The 19,121-nt window shown below is 40.4% G+C and overlaps 2 protein-coding genes across 4 annotated transcripts in view; both read right to left on the bottom strand.

Moving 5' to 3' along the window:
• TBX19 (T-box 19) overlaps positions 1-13,500 on the bottom strand; it is a 25,795-nt gene extending 12,295 nt beyond the window's left edge. For 2 of the 3 annotated variants that reach the window (XM_026844238.1, XM_026844255.1), the window contains exons 1-4: positions 13,397-13,500; positions 2,974-3,027; positions 2,035-2,256; positions 1,615-1,841 (exon numbers count right to left, since the gene is read on the bottom strand). In XM_026844238.1, the coding sequence (XP_026700039.1) occupies positions 1,615-1,811 (197 nt within the window). In that variant the 5' untranslated portion in view covers positions 1,812-1,841; positions 2,035-2,256; positions 2,974-3,027; positions 13,397-13,500. The remainder of the gene's footprint in view (positions 1-1,614; positions 1,842-2,034; positions 2,257-2,973; positions 3,028-13,396) is intronic. The other variant, XM_026844247.1, reaches the window with a different exon arrangement.
• The window catches only part of SFT2D2 (SFT2 domain containing 2), a 10,503-nt gene continuing 602 nt past the window's right edge, over positions 9,221-19,121 (bottom strand). Inside the window, exons 2-8 of the mRNA XM_026846949.1 lie at positions 18,692-18,778; positions 18,292-18,377; positions 17,120-17,201; positions 15,098-15,133; positions 14,920-14,978; positions 14,115-14,144; positions 9,221-13,499 (exon numbers count right to left, since the gene is read on the bottom strand). Coding sequence (XP_026702750.1) covers positions 13,460-13,499; positions 14,115-14,144; positions 14,920-14,978; positions 15,098-15,133; positions 17,120-17,201; positions 18,292-18,377; positions 18,692-18,778 — 420 coding nt within the window. The 3' untranslated portion in view covers positions 9,221-13,459. The remainder of the gene's footprint in view (positions 13,500-14,114; positions 14,145-14,919; positions 14,979-15,097; positions 15,134-17,119; positions 17,202-18,291; positions 18,378-18,691; positions 18,779-19,121) is intronic.

Below are 19,121 nucleotides of genomic sequence, written 5' to 3'. Positions count from 1 at the left end.
ATAAAGAAAAATAAGGCAGCTCACACAATTAAATAAGAAGCAACCAGGCATGTTCAAATAATAAAAGATTCTCTTATCATCATTTTAAAAAGATTTTATCTAGGCACTCACCTAGACATTTTAGAGAGAACTAGTATCATCATATAATCATGATTTATGTTAGCTGAGAGGAAAGAAACTGAAAAAACCCTGTTGGTAAGGTGTGTTTCTTTGCACCGATTTAATTAACTTGAGGCAAACCTATCTTATCTCATTTTTTGTCAGTTACGCTGCTAAGGAGTCAGTTTAAGCTACCGTACACTAAGTGAAAGTCCACTCAGAATTTTCCTGTAGCCTAACAACATTCTTTAAAATTTAAATGAAGCAAAACCAGCTTCCTGGTGTAAAAAGAACCTCAGCAGAAGGTTTTTATCCTTATAGGTTATTAGAGGGAATCAGAATGGCAAGGGGCAGTGTTACACCAAGAGCTGATACTCTGGGAAGGTAGCTGTGCTCTCAATAGAATTAACCTTCAGAGCCAACAGGCTAGATTTTTCCTTTTAACTGCTTTCCTCTATGTCCCTTGTCAAGCTACAGTCAACAGTAATATCATCCACAAATTCTGCTAAATCAAAGTCTGCAAAAGGGATAAAAGTCACACCACATGTGTAAATCTTTCTCTCCAACTCTTAATTTCTCTCTTCTATGCAGATCTCCTGAGAGGTTTCGCAAAAGAAACGTGTGCAGGGCAGGGGGGTGCAGCAGAGTGCCGGTGAGGGTACATGAAATCAAAACTTTAGTACCACTGCACCAGCAAACCTGGTTCTAGTAGTTGCCTCTCTGTTATGGGCTGGACTCTGCTGTCAGCCCAGCTCAGAGCAGAACCTCTGTGGAGAGCTTCCTTCCAGACAGTGCCTGATTCAGAATTAGTATCCTTCTCACCAGGTTTTGCACTCTTTTCCTGTGCCTTCTGTGTTCCCCAAATAGCAACATATGTGATCCATTTACCTCACAATATTTTGTCTTTCTAAAGCTGTGTGTGTTAACCAAGATTCCCCAATTGTTTCTAAGGGTACCAGGAACAACTATGGAGCAATACCACCGTGGGACCACACAATCTGGACTGCACACACATGCCACGTAAGGCAGAGTTTTATTTTACCCCATTCTGGCACAGACTGCTTGTACCAGCTATTAATACGCAAGGCCAGAGAGACAGGAACTGCAGCTGGGGAGAACAACACCAACCTGCTTCTGTACAGTAATTTGACATCTACAGGTAAGGACTTGCTAATAAAGCTGATGATTATTAGTACAAAAAGTAATTCAAAAAATGTTATGAGAGGTACCATCTATTCCCTTGAAAAAATCCCCTTTTTGTGCAACCTCAGTCAATATATTTCTTCACAAGACAGAACAAAGGCTGGCAGGAATATTTTAGCAGTGACCAAGAAGGAGCAGGGACACCCCATTCTGTTCCTATGCTGGTTTTAGGGGACTGCGAGGCTGTAGGGATAAAACTGTTATGTGCTTATTGCAGTTCTTTTGAGTCTGCACACAGAGTTCATTATTATACCACTTAACCCCCCTGGCTGTCATCTACACTTAGTCCACAGTGTTGAGCAGATCACTCACCTGCCATTCTTGGTCACGATCATCTCATTAGTGACTTCCCTGAATCTCTGCCAGAGCGTCGCATCCTCTAAGACAACCTGGAGCTGTTTCTCAGTGGGGTCACCTTTGTCTCTCCCAGCCCGGAGTTCGCTCTCCACTACGCTGAGTAGCCTGGACACGGTGCAATCGCTGGGTTTTTTGCAGCCCATGTCTGCCATGACGACTTGACTGCCAGAAACTTCAGGTAGCTGTTAAAAGACAAAAATAATGAGCTGAATCAAAAAACAAGTCAGATCGTTGGGCACCGTCTGACAAACGTGCTCTCCTCACTCTTTTGCCACTGCCTAGCTCTTTCCTCTGGAGGTCCCAATGGGCAGTAACACCAGCGTGTGGAGGTTTACGCACACACTCCACACAAAAAGAGGACTATCTCCTAATTACCTGTCAGACGGTCAGGTGGGTGGCAGCCTGATGACTCAATTGGCTGCCTTGAAAGAAGAGTCCTCCATCCAAATTAGCATGCTTTTATCTTTTTTCAACCTGAAGTGGGTCTAATTGTTCTGCTTGAGAACCAGGTTTCCATTAATGAAAATTGTTTCATTTCCAGGCTGAAACAATGCATGGAAATTGCATTCACGCTGATGCAGACTCTGACTGAAGGAGCTGGTAACAGTCAAGATAGTTACACAGAGAAGGTAGTCTTAAAATATTTTCACCAGGCATGTTGAATAAACACATTACCCTCATTCCTGTACGATCCTAAATCAAAATGTGATAGTAAAAGACCCTTCTGCACTGAGGTTTCAACACACAAGGAAAAGGTAGCATCTCTACACTCCACAACTGATGCCTACTGTGTCCATCCCCTGGTCCCACTGTCATTCACAAAAACCCAGCTGCACTTTACTGCACTCCAGCTGCATTTCCAGGGACAGACCCCATGCTCTGGGGCTGCGTGTGAGCCTAAGAGCTTGAGGCCTGGCATTGCTGGCCTGCTCAAGGTCCATCTCACACAAAAGCTCCCTCAGCATCCCTAAAACAGGTGTTCCCTCTCACCTTGGGCTGTGCCCTTCTCTGATAAACCTAATCCAACCACACACACCCTCCACAAAGTCACCATTCTGCTGCGAAGTCCAATAATTTCAGCACTTAGCCAAGGATATGAGAGACCTGGGTTCAATGTTATGCTGAAGGGTTAAGTGGAGGCCACGTGAATACCAGCGGCCTGTAAACGCTGGACTTTTGCACATAACAAGGCATTTGAGTGCCTAATTTCTCACAAAATTGCTGGTCTGTTGGACATGACATAGTCAGGGACTTGATTATGAAAACATACTGTTGAAAGTAACTTTTAGAGAAACATATTTTCTGGCTACTTACTGAGAACTTTGCATTCGTTTCATTCCTGTTGAGTTCCTGTGCTTCCAGTTCTGCCTAAAAGATGAAATGACTTGGTGGATCACTGATGGGATTTATAAAGACACAAAAGAGTTTGACAAACTTGGTAAAACAGGATTTAAGTTATAAATCCATCATTTGACAAGGCTCAAAAGATCTTGCAGTTAAAAATCTCGAGATACCATCCACCTAAACTGCAAGGGCCAGAGCTTGTTCATCTTATTGCGTTCTACAGCACCTTATTTGGCAACTAGTCTTACTAATCCCTCAAGCCTACATGAAATAAGGATACTGGCTGCAAGTCCTCAAAACTGCACAGCTGCAGGTGTGCAGCAGCATGATGTTCTGCAGGACAAAAGACTTTGCTGCTCAGTTCCCAGCAATTTCAACACCACTGGAAGGTGGAAGCCAGGCAGGTCTGAGGTATTTTTATGTGGAGTTCATCCCGGTCATGCCACTTTCAAACTTCACGTTCTAGCACAGCTTCCCTCTTTGCTTTTCAGCCTTTATGTACCTTTTTTTTGTCAACTCACAACAAAATTACCTAAATTGTTCTGTCATTCAACTCACCTTGTGAGTTACACCAGAAGGTGTCAAATAGCAACTTCTAGTTAATATTCAGACCACTTGCACTGTTGAACAACTGAAGAATGTACTTTAAAATCTATAGGATATTTAGGTACTTGGAAGTGTGCCATTTTGCATTTGGAAAAATAATTGCATCTCAGGTAGTATGTTCGTGTAATATTGAATATGCTCATGTTTGGGTTCTCCTTTCTAAACGCTCAAAGAGGAAAGAGAAGCTACTACTGTAATTTTTCCCTGCACATGATCAAAGGGCATAGCAAATGCATAGGAGACTGTATGTAGTTTTTAGTTTCATTATGTTGTAGATGTAAATAAACACAGAAATCAGAGCTGGTTGAAGTGTTATATATTTCAATTCAACTTCAGTCTTTCAGACAGCTCCAGAACAAATACATCTGTGTTATTTTGGGGTTTGTTGGTTTTTCAGACAAAGCTCTATTTCCACACACCTTTTTTTAGAATTAATTGCTCAGAAATCAGGAGATTCAAAGTTGAGGTTAAGTAAAGAGACAACAGATCATAAAAGTAGTAATATTCCAGTAGTTACAGACAATTGTTTCTAGGACAAATATAAAGGGAAGCAGCTTGGTTTTCATAAGTACTGACTGCCTCTCTCTCCCACAGGGCTTCAAGTGGAGTGATACCATGTTAGAGCCTCCGACAGATCAGATCCAATGTGCCTTCCTCAAGGTGCTTAGACCTTAAAGGAAATCAAAACCATGCACAAAAGCATCATCTTGGTGGAAGGGTTTCAAACTGGGGCAGTGAAACACTGTCGAACCAGCAGACGCTGGTGAATTGTTAGAAGCAAAGAAAATGGTCAGCAAAGATGGACTGGAAAAGAGAAAAGGAAGGCCTGCCCTGAGTGCACTGCTTGCCCACAGCATTCCTGGGACTAAGCTGTGGAGAAGGAAGGATGTATGCAAAGAATGGATAATGGACCCATTCCAGTAATGGGCTAGAAAGCAAGTTTTTCATTAAGACGACTAGATTTTTTTACAGCTAGCATCCCTAAAGGAAAAGCACAAAGGCATTTGGAGTATCCTACTAAAATCTGCATCCTGCACAATAACAAAATACACTTTCAGATACCAAAAGTAAGTTACTTTTGGTGCTTACGGTTCTCACCCACACAAGGTACATGATGCTTGAAGGTCTTGTGTCCCAGAGGAAAAAAACTCCCACAAACCTAATCCTTTAAAATACCTAACTTTCATACAGTTTTAATTTTAATTCTATAACTATGTTACCACAGCTCAGGATGCATGCAACCACATCTTCCAAAACTAGAGTGGTTACCTGTGGTTGGCTAGTGGGAATAGCCCAATTGCTATTTTCAGTGTGGCAAAGGGTGTTTCAGCTCTAAGAGTTCAGACTAAGCACAATTTGTGATGTAAGTAGCAACCTATCCAGAAGGCACAGCTCACCACTGACATTATCTTTCCAACCTAGAAGAATTCACCAAAGAAATAACAAGTTTGCATGTGTGTAGATGATCAGCTGAATGCACTTGGGCCCAAGATTTGAGTTCAATACACATCCAGACCCATACAAATCCCATCCCACACGTCAGGCTTCCTCATCTCATACACTGTCTCTGCTTCACACAGCTGCCATGGGAGAGGCTGCAGAAGAGAAACTAGATAGATTCATAGTCAAAGTTAGTCGCTTATTGCTGGATTTTCACTTAAAAAAAATAAATATTAAGGGTGGAAATCTTTAAATATTTAGTCTGTTTTAGGAGAAGTAAGAGACATCCTCTAATCTTAGGTTCCTTTGCTCGCCTAATAATGGTGAATAAACATCCCTTCTCTCTCCTACTTTCTTGCAAGATTAATTCTTCCAACTCTACAGATGCTAAAATGGAGGCACAAACGGATTAGTGTCACTGGACATAGATATTGCCATGACACTGGAAATAATCCATTCTTAGATGTCAGGTGGGTTATTTCTTGGGCTGGAAGTAAAATCTCCCTGAACCTGGCATATGAAGAAAAAGTAGCTGCACTTACAGACTAACACAGTAACAAGATGACTTGCCACTCCAAGTGGGACAGAGCAGGGCCAAAGGATAGAAGACTATTAACCCTCTTCCACTTGTCCCCTGTTTAATTAAACAAGCAAATCAGGAGGGGCATCAGAGGGAGCAGAAAATGCTCATATAAAAGCTACAATATTGTAAATTTCCCCCAAAACCCAGTTGGGAGAACTTGGTACTTCCAAGCAGGGATCAGGCACCTCATGGCTCACAGCCAGTCAGAACTAACCCTGTAAGTTAAAAATGCAAGTACAACACACAATCATCTCCAGCCATAGTCAGGATTTACTAATAAGAATGTAGTGACATATTTTTAAATGAAGCAATGAAGTCTGGGGAGAGGAGTGAAAGAACAATCCTGCAACACTTGCTGGAGTTTATTCACCAAGTTACAGCAGGACAAAACGAGGTGCTATTTTTGACTTTCTAATTAAATTCGTTCTAAAACCCTCCTGGCCACCAGCTGGTGAGATACAGCAGAAAGAAAAAACAAACAGAAAAAAAAAAGAAAACAGGTAATTAAAGAGGCCTTCCTGACCTTGATATTGGATAGCTGTTTTTTGGCCTTTAGGTACATGTTTCCAAATAAAAGGCAGCCCTTTGTGATCAGATGAAATCACAGAGAACAAGACTCACTCTTTCCATCTCCAAAGCTCCCACTAAAGCGTTCAAACAACTAACCCCCCTCTGAACATTCAGTCCCGACAACACTGGGAAATGTAACCTCCATCACCATGACACTCCCAGGAAATCAACACCTATCAACTACCAAGGAATAATTAAGAGAGGATAAAAAGACAGCTGCTTTCCCTCTGGTTTTTAATCATGGATCCAGCCCCCTGGGAGATTGCTAGGTTAGCAGAGACTTAGAGAAGATTAGCCCTTTCATTAATGTCAGGGGGTGAGGGGACAGTTTCAATAACTTCCACCAGGTATGTTTTTATCAGGGAGGCAGGCAGCTTGTTTAAGTAGTACCTCCCTGCCTGGTGTTGTAATTGAGCTTATAACCAAGAGTAATTCTGAGCTCAGAAAGGCTTTCCAGAGCAACCTTTTCTTCTTTTTAAAACAAAGAAAAAAATCCTGATGTGGTCAGACTGGTGATAAATGTAAGTTAGTTTGTTTTAAACAATAATTATACTCTTCCCTTTTGTTTTTCCTACTTAAAGTTCTTCAGCCTGTCTCCAGACATGGATTAGCACCTAGAACAAGCAACTATTACTGTCCCCATTTTTAAGATCAGAAAATAATAAAGAATTTAAGAAATTTTAAACAAGCTTTTAAATTCTACTTACAACATCTCAGAACAAAAGTAATAGGTTCAGTGTTTATATTAGGGAAATCAAACATGCACTTTTGACTTGGACATGTAAGTTAAAGCTTTCTGTTAACTATCAGGGTTAACGAGTTGTAAGTATAACTTAGTTGAAGCATTTGATTCTCTCAAAAGTGGTGAGCCTGACACATCTTGTTACACACAACTAGAGAACACAGGAGTACATGTCCATTAAAAATTAATTTGTTTTCACTCCACATATTTGGAAGTGACAGCACTTCAGAACAGCAATGAAATCACATCAGCCAGACAATACTTTCAATGTACCATTTTTCCCCTATGCCAGTGTTACTCCACACTTGCTTCTGTGGAGATTTTAAAGCACAAACTCTCAGGAATAACTTCTCTTAGAGATGCCACAAGGGAACCCAAGAAAAACTTAAAAGGGTTTCAAATATACTAACTTAAAATATCAATCGCAATGATTGGCAGCTTAGGTATACTACTTCATCTCTAATTTATCAGAAAAATTCTTCAGAAAAGTGAGAAAACAGAAGATTTTATCCCTTTAGGCATCTCCAGCCCTTCATGGCTGGCCAGTTACAAGCCTGTACCCACCCCCACTGACATTGCAAGACTGAACTCAATAGAGAAAGTACAAATAAGAGAAGGAAACATGTATCAACCTGTAACTTTGAACTTCTGGCATCTACAAAATACTCTCTCTTGCAAATCAGACCTTGGGGAAGAAGGGAAAGGGGCAGACATTGAGGACACGGCAGCATTCCAAGTCTCATTATTGAATTTGAATGTGGTGCTGGTGACTGCCCCCACATTTATCCATGGGATTCAGGGGCCCAGATGCTGTAGTCCAACTGATAAACCCTGTCAGAGTATTTCTAAGGAGCAAAGTCATCCACAGAACACACTTTCTCTAGAGGGCAGCTAATCATTCATTATTTACCCGTCTCAAATTATTTTGTGTGGTTTTTTTTAAATCATTAAAGACCTCAGCTTGAGAACCATGGGGCAAAGTTCAACAGTTTTGTTGTTAAGCAGGAGGTTGAACTAGGCAAGCAGAACAGCTCTAAGCTATTAAATGTGGAAAGGATTTATTGCCTATTTAAGGACTCAGATTCATAGCTGTCTCGGTACAAAATAGATGTATCAAGCTCTCCAAACAGTCCTTGGAAGCTCTGATCTTTTAAAAAAGATAAAATACAGACCCCTAGGTTTCTATATTACAGGAATGCAGGCTGCTGCTTCTGTTTCAAACAAAGCTGTGGCGTTTCCTGAAGGACAGAAATTTCAGGTCAGTCAGCTTTGAGACAAAGTTGTTTAGAAGAACAATAAAAAAAAAAAAAAAAAATCCACCAAAAAAACACCTCCAAAAAAACCCCCCTCAACTGCTTTGGTTTGCTCTGTCAGAAGAGAGTGTAGTGTAGTGTACTCTTGAGGAGCCCAATGCACAGCCCTGTTACACTGCCAAAGAATATTAAAACCACAGCAAGCGTTTGGATGAGTATTAGGCACAAATTTAAAAGGATGTGCTTTCTGAAAGTTTAAAGAAAAGCCACAAAAAATTAAGATAATTGCCTCTAACTCTACTTTTAAACAAACATTCATAAATCAATGGCTTTTTAGTTCCAGTGTATATCAGCATTCAAAGTGTATTTATTCCTCAAAGAATCAGAGGCATGTTGCTTCATACCTCTAATCTTCGCTGACAGAACAGCATCAGGAATTACTTGCTCTATAGTGTGGACTAAGCCAATAATTTGTTGACTCTTGAAGTAAATAAGTAAGAAAGAAGTCATAAAAATATCATCCCCACCTTTAAAACTCTAATTGTGCCAATCAGGTGTCTAGATGCACACAACCATGCCAGTAAGAATTTGGTTGAGCTAGACATATGCTGTGTGAAGCAGCTGCACAGCAGTGGTGACAAAGAAACTCCCCTCAGCAGTTTATGTTGTGTACACAGCAAAGGAAGTGAGGATAAGGCAATCACTTTAAAAAAAACCGAACACAACAAACAAAAACCAACCAAACAACAAACAGACCAAACAACCCACAGCAATTACAGAATCATCTGGAGAATCACAATTTAATTAAAAAAATACATATTAACCATAAGAGCAATTCATTCAACACAATGACAACTTTATTGAAGGAAAAAAACCAGCACTTGTAAGTAAAGATTTCACTTTGTTACAGAAAGTTGGAAGTTAGGAAAAAATGTTTATCAAAGTAGAAATCAAACAGTGTAAATACATAGAAAAAGCACAACAGCAATCAGTAACAATATAAAACATTGTGGAGAATTTCCGAGAGTTTGTTTTTTATTTTACAAAACAATTCCACGGCTGTTAAAAAAAAATTAGTGTTGTCATATTACAGTGAGGCACATTGTTTTAAGAAAATATACTATTTCTGTGCTTTCTGTCCTACGTGGTATTTGCTATGGTGTAAACAACAGTATTTAAGACAAATGTGTGTTTAAACGTCATCATCCTCAGTTTTGAGGGTCTACAGTAGCAACAGTGATGTTACCTTCATTAACACGATTAAGTACCAAAACTAAGCAAGAACTGTTCTCAGAAACTCAGAGGGTCTTTCAATCTCTTAGCACACAGCAAAAGGGGATGAGCTTCAACTGCCCACACCACTCCATGAGGCAGTTCCCAGAGCAGGAGTTGTGCCAGCTGCCATCTATCCACAAGGTAGGATCGACTCCAGCCTGTGGCTCTGCCTGAGCAGTCTCCACCATCCTCTCAACTTGTGTAGTAAGTATCCACACATAAAGCCTAACACTCTTTTTTCTTTGTCCTTAAAACCATGATTTCTTAAAAGCATTTCAACTTGGTGGAGAAATTTCTTCCTTGTTTTTTGTAACAGCTCACAAAAAATCTTATTACTGTAAACAAGACAGAATTGTTCACATCATCACTGTAGAATCATCTCTGATAGTATCACTATTCACAACAGACTTCACATAAAATGGAGTAAAACTTTTAAGTACTGAAAAAAAAAAATCTTGCATTTGGATTGATTTAATCTCAGTACTTTGGAAACAGAGGACTACTGCCCTCTCCATTTCCATTTCTGCTATATCTGGAAAGTCAGATGATCCCAGATGTGCACACTGCATGCTAGAACTGTGTGCTGAGGCTGCCTGGTTAAGGTTGTTAGCTGTGCTGCAATAAGTGAAAAAAGTGGATAGACAAGTCGACCAACAGCGAGGCTGGGCAAAAAAGGTACTTTCTGGTAGAACATCAAATCCTACCGAGATGGACATTTAACATCATACAAGTTTCTTAAGGAAAAGTCAGCCTTGAGTTAAGTGCTGTAGGCAACTGAGAGAGGACTTTGGGAAGGAAGGAGCTTTGTGATTTAGAGCACAAACGTCTCTATCTGCAGTAGAGTGCACACAACAAACATTCCTGCCTTGAAGGACAGTAAGATAGAAAGAGGGCTTCAGAAATACCCACCACGCTTCCTGCCAAGCCGGTCACCAAAGCTAATGATATCAAAACTTAACACAAAGTACTTTCAATAACAGAAGAAAAAAAATGGAATAACGGTATAATCTCATTCAGACTTAAACTGGTCAAGAGGGAATGTTCATGTACTAGTTTACTCCCCGATTATGTAAAATCATATGAAGTATTTCAACAAAGTGGAAAAATCTTTTGCTGGTAAACTTCACAATAGCCTGAACACAACTACTTAAAAGTGAGTAAGAATCTGAAGAGCTTTGTTCTGATAAAGAAGAGTTATTTTAAAGCAAAACTGCTTGTAGATGAAGTGATAAACCCTGAGTATGTTTCACATATTGACAAGAATATGGCGAGTCTCTCTGACCTTCACAGGAACAGAACACAACATCAAAGGGCAACATAAGCCCTGGTGGCACTCTAGTGATGTTTATGTCTTTGCCAGCTCTCCTTGGGCTCCCTTCCTTTAAGGGCACAATTGCTTAGCCTCATGTGCTATGCAGTCAAACTAGGATTTGTTCTTCTCTTTTACTGAGTAAAAGGCTGTGGAGCTGCAATTAGTTTTGAAAAGGATAGGAGGTGGGAAAGAAAAAAAAAATCCATTGAAGTTTACCTGTTATCTATCGGTAGTTTCCTGAATTTCCTACTTTTAAGTGGTTATGCTCGCAACAGTCAGCTAAAAGGTTCCAGTTAGCTAGTGTGCAAGCTGAAACACTGCTGTTCAGCATACCCAGTTCTAGCGTTCCTCCAAAGGAACTGCTAGAGTCAGGGTACCACAGCCCAGCACAAGCTAGTCAAGGAATAACACTCTAATCTGAAGTATTCAAAAAAAGAATCCCAGAAGCCAAATTCCATTATGCTGACTGCTGATGAGCCTGGAATGATGATCTGAGGTAACGTAACTTTCCCATAGAGGGGAAAGAGAAATAATTATAGTGTTTTCCAGGAACACCCAGAGATGTTAAACATAAAGAAATGTTGGAATGCAAAAAGCATTAAGGTTGCTTTTCAGTTGCCCTTATACAAAGAAATTCTGTAAACATTACCAAAGTCCTAAAAGACTAAAACAGGTCTTCTGACAGATGTAAATTAGGTTTTGAATCTACTCCCTTTTAAAAAAGACACACATCAGTTTAGATACTTGTCTTAGATCAGTCAGGGAAAAGAAGCAGCACTATTCTCTAACTCCCAGTCTCTCTTGGGCACTTAAGCAATTCTTCCTTTCAGGAAAAGTAATAGTCGTGCTACTTATTTCAACACTAACTCCCAAATCCTAAAGAGGCTGGGCGGGGGGGGGAAGAAGCACCAGGACACAGCACTTGAACATCACCCTGTGTGATGGATTCACCCCACCATCAGCACCATGTTCTCAAGGTCGCATTCTCCAGTCAAACACCTTTGTAAGAGTAACTCTAACCAGCTGAAATCCACAGAAAGCCTGTCAAAATTCCCCTTTCCTACCACCCTCAAATGGGAATACTTTTTTAGCGGACCCTAAGAGCAGGATGGTACTGCTTTATAAATTGTCAAAATCTTAAATTTAAGTATCCTTCTGAATTTACTCAGTTTCTAGTAGCTTTCTGGAAGGCACAGACTTATTTGGCTTCACTGTGGGCTTATACTTCATCGCCCAGGAGATCTAGTTTTCACTACATTAAAAGTGTGGTACAAGTCAGGGATGCACTTGCCATGCAAACACAGTGTTGTTAAATGACTAAACTCTTGATAGACGGAGGAAAAGAGGCTTCCGTTCATGCTAAAGTCCACTGGATAATCATCTTCATAGACACTGACTCCAGCAGAAAAGTGAAAGTAGTTAAACACTATTCCACACAGCAGAAGCAGCAATCTGTGCTCAGATACTAAACAACTGACCACTGCCTGGGAGTAAATGATTATACATAGCTCAGAAAATAAAGGGAATGTAGAGCGGCTTTGGAATTTGGATACCAGTTTGTTTGGAGCTAGCAGCTCAATTGTTACACGCTTTCTTTGCTACAACATACAATAGAAAAATTGTACTTTCTTCTCAAAACAGAAGTTCACTAGTGTATGTGAGAGCTTTAGGAGAAACAAAACTGATCCCACTTAGAAAAAAAAAAAAAAGAAACGTTGGAGTTTTAACTTATTTACAAATTTCAGAAGAAAATGTCTCCTCTCTGGCCCAGACCGCTTAAACAATAGCCCACTTCCACCTTATCAAAAGTCTGTCCTTTGAGAAAGTACATAAATTCTCTATTTGCTTACCTGTCAGGCCCTCAGCTTTGCACCGCTCCTATGCTACAGCTGGGGGAGAAGAGAAGCAACTTGCTTCATACGAAAAATTTCAGTTTCCTACCTTGTATGTATTGCCATTAGCTGTAGGCAAGGCAAAGAACTCGGGTTCCTGGCAGCTGAAAAATTCTATTAACCTTATTTTGCAAGTGCTTTTCCTACAGGAACATGTTTTTACAGACAAAAATCTCCCTTTCATGTATTTTAAGGAAACAACATCACTCTAAACTGAAAATTAAAGAGACAAACGCTTCATACTTACTCCAAAACAGTCTTTTCATTTAGATTGAAATCTTTTAGAAGTCTCATAAAACTAAAATTTTGCAAGAGAGGTAGGAAGATAAAGAGTACCAATATTCCATTATCCAAGGCAAACAGTGAAAAGACTAAGGCTATTTTAAAAAACCAAAACCCAATTTGTCAAGACTTATTGAAAAAGAAATCCTCTAGACTGGCGTAGTCTCATCAGAGTCAAGGCGGGGCATTTTATAGACTTCACATATTACTTCGATACTTTTTCAAAACCAGAGACATGATTTTACATAAGAATTATCATACCAAATTCTGGATCTCTGCCCCGTTTTTCTGCCAGACTGAACTTCATTTGATCACGAGCACCCTGTCCTACAGACACCATTGCTTACAAAACCAAGCAATTGCACACACTGGATTTAACAAGGAGTTTCTAAGAAGCTGAAAGGCACATGTTTAAGACAGAAGTAGGAAAATACATACACAGTGATCTTAACACAGTTCTTCTATACTTCCTAGAACTTTGTGAAACATCCAGTATTCCTGTTAAGTCAGGCAGACCGAAACACATTTCTTCACAGCATCCCTACAGGCAGGAGAAAGAAAAAAACACAAAAACCAAGAGTGACCTCAGTTATGCTGCTTGATGAGACCCACTGCATGCTGCTATCACACTGACACTGAGGACTTCACAGATCAGCTGGCCACGTAGTAATTGTGCTGACATAATATGCACGACCCCGTGAATGCATTAGAGGGAGGCAGGTGTGCTCACCCTCCCACCTGCCCCACCACAGCTGAAAGGGCACCTCCAAGCCTGTATTGAGGCAGTGCCCTGAAGAAGGGTGGGGCTGGTGGAGAGGAGAGAGCTGTCTGCTCAAACAGGGGAGAACAGGAAAAAAAAGTACACAAAAAAATAAGCTCATCTAGTAGCATTTTGGACCAATATTCAGGCATTCCAAAGGCAAGCCTTAAATTCAGAGTGTGGTCAGCACACTGACATACAGGAAGCCCTCTCATTTTGTTAGATTTGTGTTCTGCTAAAGATGCTTAGTTTCATTTTCAGGTTATGCACATATATTCCCTCCCCTAAAACACCACCATGGAAAACCTTCTAAACCTATGTATTACAATGCTCCTATAAACTAATTTTCTGTAGCATTAAACCTCAGGATGACAAAGAGGGAGCAGGGAAGCTTACCTTGCAAATGGTATGAAGGAAATGCTGTACCTAAAAAGAAAGATTTTTAAAGTTACTCTTCATGTCAGATTTTATTAGTCATAAGCAAGAACAACAACTACCCCTCTGATGCTTTGAACAGGTTAACTGCAAGATACACAACCAAAATGAAGCTCTGAGTTTGTGAGCAACAAGAATGAGCATCCTTGCAAGCCATCTCAGCCCAGCCAGGTTGTGAAACACTATGGCAAAATCAGGGGGCATATTGCAGAAACATTTTAAACACAGTTCTCCTGCACCCAATATTCTTCATGCTCCAACGCCTACAGGCAGGTAAGATTAGTCTTGAGGGCTGGCTAGATATTCGTATCAGTTTCTGTACTTACTTCTCTGACATTATACAGAGCATATGTTAACTTAAAGAACACTGACACTTAATTTGATTGGCATATCTGGGTCTTTTAACGAGATAAATTCAGCAGAGCGTAAAAGAGGAATACCAGACAATAAGCGACAAATTGATTTAAAAGGGGAAGGAAAAAAAAGCAGTTTTACTTCAAGCTCATAGAAATTCAACACATTCAAAGGAACTTCCCCTGAAATGAAGACCTGAGTTCCATCTCCAAAGTCTCTGAAGTGGTGTGGGAGACCAAGAAGCAGGAACAAGTCAGCTCCTCACTGATATATAGTCTCGTGCATCCAGGGGAATGGTGAGGTAAAAATTCTCCTTCCCTTTAACCCCTGCGAGGTCAAAATCCGCTCACAGTTCAGCTACTGATGTTAGGTGCAATAGGAAATGGGAGTGTGCGGGGAGGAAATCACTTACCACGCCAAGGCAAAAAACTGTAAGATGCAGAAAAGGAGTGCGAGTCCTTTCTTATGCCACTGAAGGAGGAGAGAAGGGGGGAGTGGGGAAGAAACACAGTAGACAGAAACAACAGTGTAAGAATCTTATTTTTAAAATATGCTCCAGTTGTACCTACATATAGGACTCAAGTACTCACCCAGAAAGCAGAACACAGTGTTAGTATGAGACACAACTAGAAGAAAACAAACAATTTCTATTAAACACAGAAACAACTCCAGTTTTTATAGATATTGTAACACTGCAATGGGTTCCTTCAGAGACAGATTACATAATTTCACAGTTTTATCCAATCCTGCATAAGAGTTCCTCTTATTTAAAATGCTCTCACTATGACATTTCTGAAGTGAATTAAAGCAATGAGGAAAAATCTGCCTGGTATCTCCAGAAAGCAATTTTATGTCTGCAAAGGAACAAGAGGAAAAGGTTCCTACAGCTCTTTTGCAACATCAGCAGCTTCCTAATTCATCCCACACACTTCTTGGTGTCATAGGTACAACTACACTACAGCATTTTGCATCAGACTTTTCAGTTACAGCTGTAGTCTTTCTGCTTCTATACATGCCATATTTCCTGTTGATTCTCAAGGTTACCATGTGGTTGAAGTGATGTCATTACTGAATTCCTAACAGTTAAAACTACAATACACTTTCAAGAACTTTCAGCTGTTGCTCAGTGGCTCTCCTGTTTAATATAAAGTCCAGCACAGCCATTCAAACTGGCACTTTTTCTTTTCTCCAAGTTGCACTGTCCTTACTACAGTTAAAATTTTGGGGAGCAGTAGGCCATTTTGGATTGTTTTCTGTTTCAACCCTCAGTTTTAACAGGAGTCTCCTTTTAGTTCACGTTTTCATTTTCAAATGAAGACATTACAGCTCATTTAGCTACGAGAGAAGCGACACTTGATCTTCCTTCATCAACATCTAACAGCCTTTGGATGCACACCTACCATTGTGCTGCTAGAGATTATAATGTGCATTTTGCTCGAGTAAAACAAAAAGCAATTTAATACTGCATATTCAAGACAGTAACACACACATTGCCAAAGGAATCATACACTTCACCTCAATCATGATTACTGACGTTAAACATAGTTTTTCCATTAAAGGTGGTAATTTGTATATTGGTCTAAATACTAAATCCTAGGTCTAACAACTGGCTTTATTCCAGCGAACAACATTCCAGGCATTCTCCCGACTCTAGGAATCCTAAACGCATAAAAAACAAACACCCCACGCAGTAGGTTTCCAAGCACAGTCAGTTTCTCAAACCATCAGTTGTCTGCAGCCTCTGAATCTTTAAAGAGAAAATAGGAAGCGCTGATGGCAAGCAAACACTCTGAAGACATTCACGTTGAAAACTGGACGACAGTTTCATGCAAGTTAAACCACCTTCCAGACTTTAGACTCTCCAGGAGAAAAGGGGAAAGTTGAACAAAAAAAGCATGTGTACTTTAAACAAGGAAGTTTGAAACCTAGCAGCAATTTTCACACCCATTAGAAGGTTGGCTACAATCCCCATCTTCTGAAGACCAAAATAATTCCAAGGGCTGACCAGCTATATGTTGAATTTGCAGTTTCATTGTGTCATACGAGTTTCCAAACCTGAAGCTATCAGCCAGCTGGGATGATTTCTCGATTTTTAATGCAAAATGACCAAGGCCTAGAGATTCTCCAGTTGCTTTGTCAGGAAATTACAGTTTTATTCAAGGTAGAAATACTGACACAGCAATTTAAAGCAAATCAGATGGAATATAAAAAGACACAGTCATGCAAAATAAAATACCATAGTACAACTTTTTAAAAACTAGTTTTCCATCTTTCATCTTTTAAATATGATGTTGTGACCTCAAGCATGCTAAAAAGCATGTGCATGGTTCACACACGCCAGCCACAGACCCTTAACACTCATTTAGCAAAACAACCTGGCTTCAGCTCAGGCTTTCATAATTGGAAGGTGGTTTTCTGGTGCTACACATACCTTTCCACTACAGCAGATGTGCAGGATGTTTGATGTTTTAAGGAAAAAAAAACCCCAAACCAACAAAAAACCACCCACAAACACATCTTGACATGCAGTTAGATCAATGTATACGAAAGGACTTTACAACAGAAATTGTTCACAATTAGAACGAGTTAAAACCGATTCCTTCGATACTTACTAACATAACAATAGTAGCAATCAAACGCGAAGGCTCAAACATCCTTTTCAATTGTTTCATTGGTCCCATAAGAAAGAGAGTGCTGTGAAAAACAAACCGACACCAACACAGCGGTTGAAAAGCAAAAGTGAAACTAGGTGAGATTCCTCCTTAAGGGGGGGTGATTTTGTTCACTTGTCTGCTGTCAGATGGGGCATCACTACACTATGTTGTTAAGGTAATCAGAGCTGCATAACAAACGAAACTGGATATACAATGACACCAAATCCATTCCTGCTTTTCTTTGAGCAAGGTATTTATTCTGTAATTTTATTCGCACTTGTTCAGTTACAATTAACATAAGCAGAGCAGAACCATCAAGCCAGAAGGTCAGCTTCAATTAGATCATTCTTGACAGATGTTTTTTTAACCTGCTCTTCAAAAACACCAGCCACAGAGGCTCTGCATGGACTGCCAGGTAACCCAGCACAATTCCTCTACAGAAAGAGCTGTTTTCAGGCCTGGATCTGTTTTCTGATCCCTTACCAGATCTGCAGCCCTCATTTAGAGCCCTGGCGATTGATACTGCACAAACTATACAAGGTGAAAGTTTTATCCAAGGTGATGTTTCTGCCTTATATACTACATTATTCTGCCTCATTGCTATAATATTTCCAATTCCAATCCCTGTGCTAATGTTTTGTTAAGGTTCCTCGATCACAGAAAGTTGTGTCTGTCAGAAGGTCGGTGGGGCTGTGCTTCAGGAACCTGCGTAGCCACGAAGGCAAATCAAACAGGCCCTGACAAACAGATGGCCACAGCTATATGCACCAACACACAGAGAACAAGAACAAATGCAAAATGGCAAAGACTTTTTTTTTTTAATCTTGAGGGGGGAAAACCAAACAATATCAAAAAACCTCAATGCTCAAAGCATGAGTTTGATTCTTCTTTACTGATGAGTAACTTTTACCTTGAATGCATTTCTAATAACAATAAACAAAAATTTTCTTTACCATTTCAGGGCATTACTGGGGAAATGCTGTTCTTTAAAACTCATCAACAAGAGAATGATCTACATAAATGACTCTTCTCGCACAAATGCAACAGTTTCTACCGCTCGTGCCCCTTTACCTATCATTCTGCTTTAGCTTCTCATCTTTATTAGGGAACTAATATATAAAGATTGTTACCTTCCAATAGATGCAATATTCCCCAGTGTATAAAACACTGCAAAGATCAACAGCCCTTTCTTTGGTACCCATAGCAGACAACTACCCTAAAAAAGAACATTTAGAGAGAGAAAAAAATTAATATTGTTTTTAAATTGCAAAAGAAATACATCCAAGAAATGTCACGATACAAAAGAAGTCTTTGGTAAATTTAAACTGCAGAATCACACACACAGAAGTAAATTGCATTTATTGGCATTCCTGTTAAGAGTACTAACTTGTAACATCTAACTAACTGAATCAGGTGTCTTATCAAGAGACTCAGAAAAAAAAAAAAATCCAGCCACAACATACAGCAAGGTTGTAATTACTGGGGGAGCTGAAACTCAAGATATCAGGGAGATCTGGCAAAAATCCTTACCAAGAGTGAGCACAGGCATCCTATTGCAAAACAAGCAACGAAGCCTTTCACTCTGGTGCCCCAGCCGAGCGAAGTTGCATCAATAACCTAGAAACGAGTAGAAAAACGAGGGCAAGTTATTCTTTACGAATACACCCCGCTAGTCTCAAAACTTTCCTCTGATAAATCCCAGCGCAGGAAGCCTCAGCCCCGCACCCGCTGCCGTCCCGCCGGCGGGGAGCGCGGGCTCTGCCAGCTCCCCACACAAACAGGCGGGAGGTCGGTTGTTTCAGCGTTTGGGGTTCTTTTTACTTTATTTCTCCCCGCTTCGCCCACGCCAAGCAGGTACACGGCCCGTTCCCGGCTCCCCGCTTTATCTGGGGTCTCCCCGGGGAGAACGAGCCACCCTCTCCCACAGAGCCAGGGCCCCCCGACCCGCGCAGGCAGCGGC

Source organism: Athene cunicularia (assembly GCF_003259725.1).
Source record: "Athene cunicularia isolate RWA chromosome 1 unlocalized genomic scaffold, athCun1 chr1_part1, whole genome shotgun sequence".
Lineage (NCBI taxonomy): Eukaryota > Metazoa > Chordata > Aves > Strigiformes > Strigidae > Athene > Athene cunicularia.
This window is presented reverse-complemented; position numbering and strand designations above follow the sequence as displayed.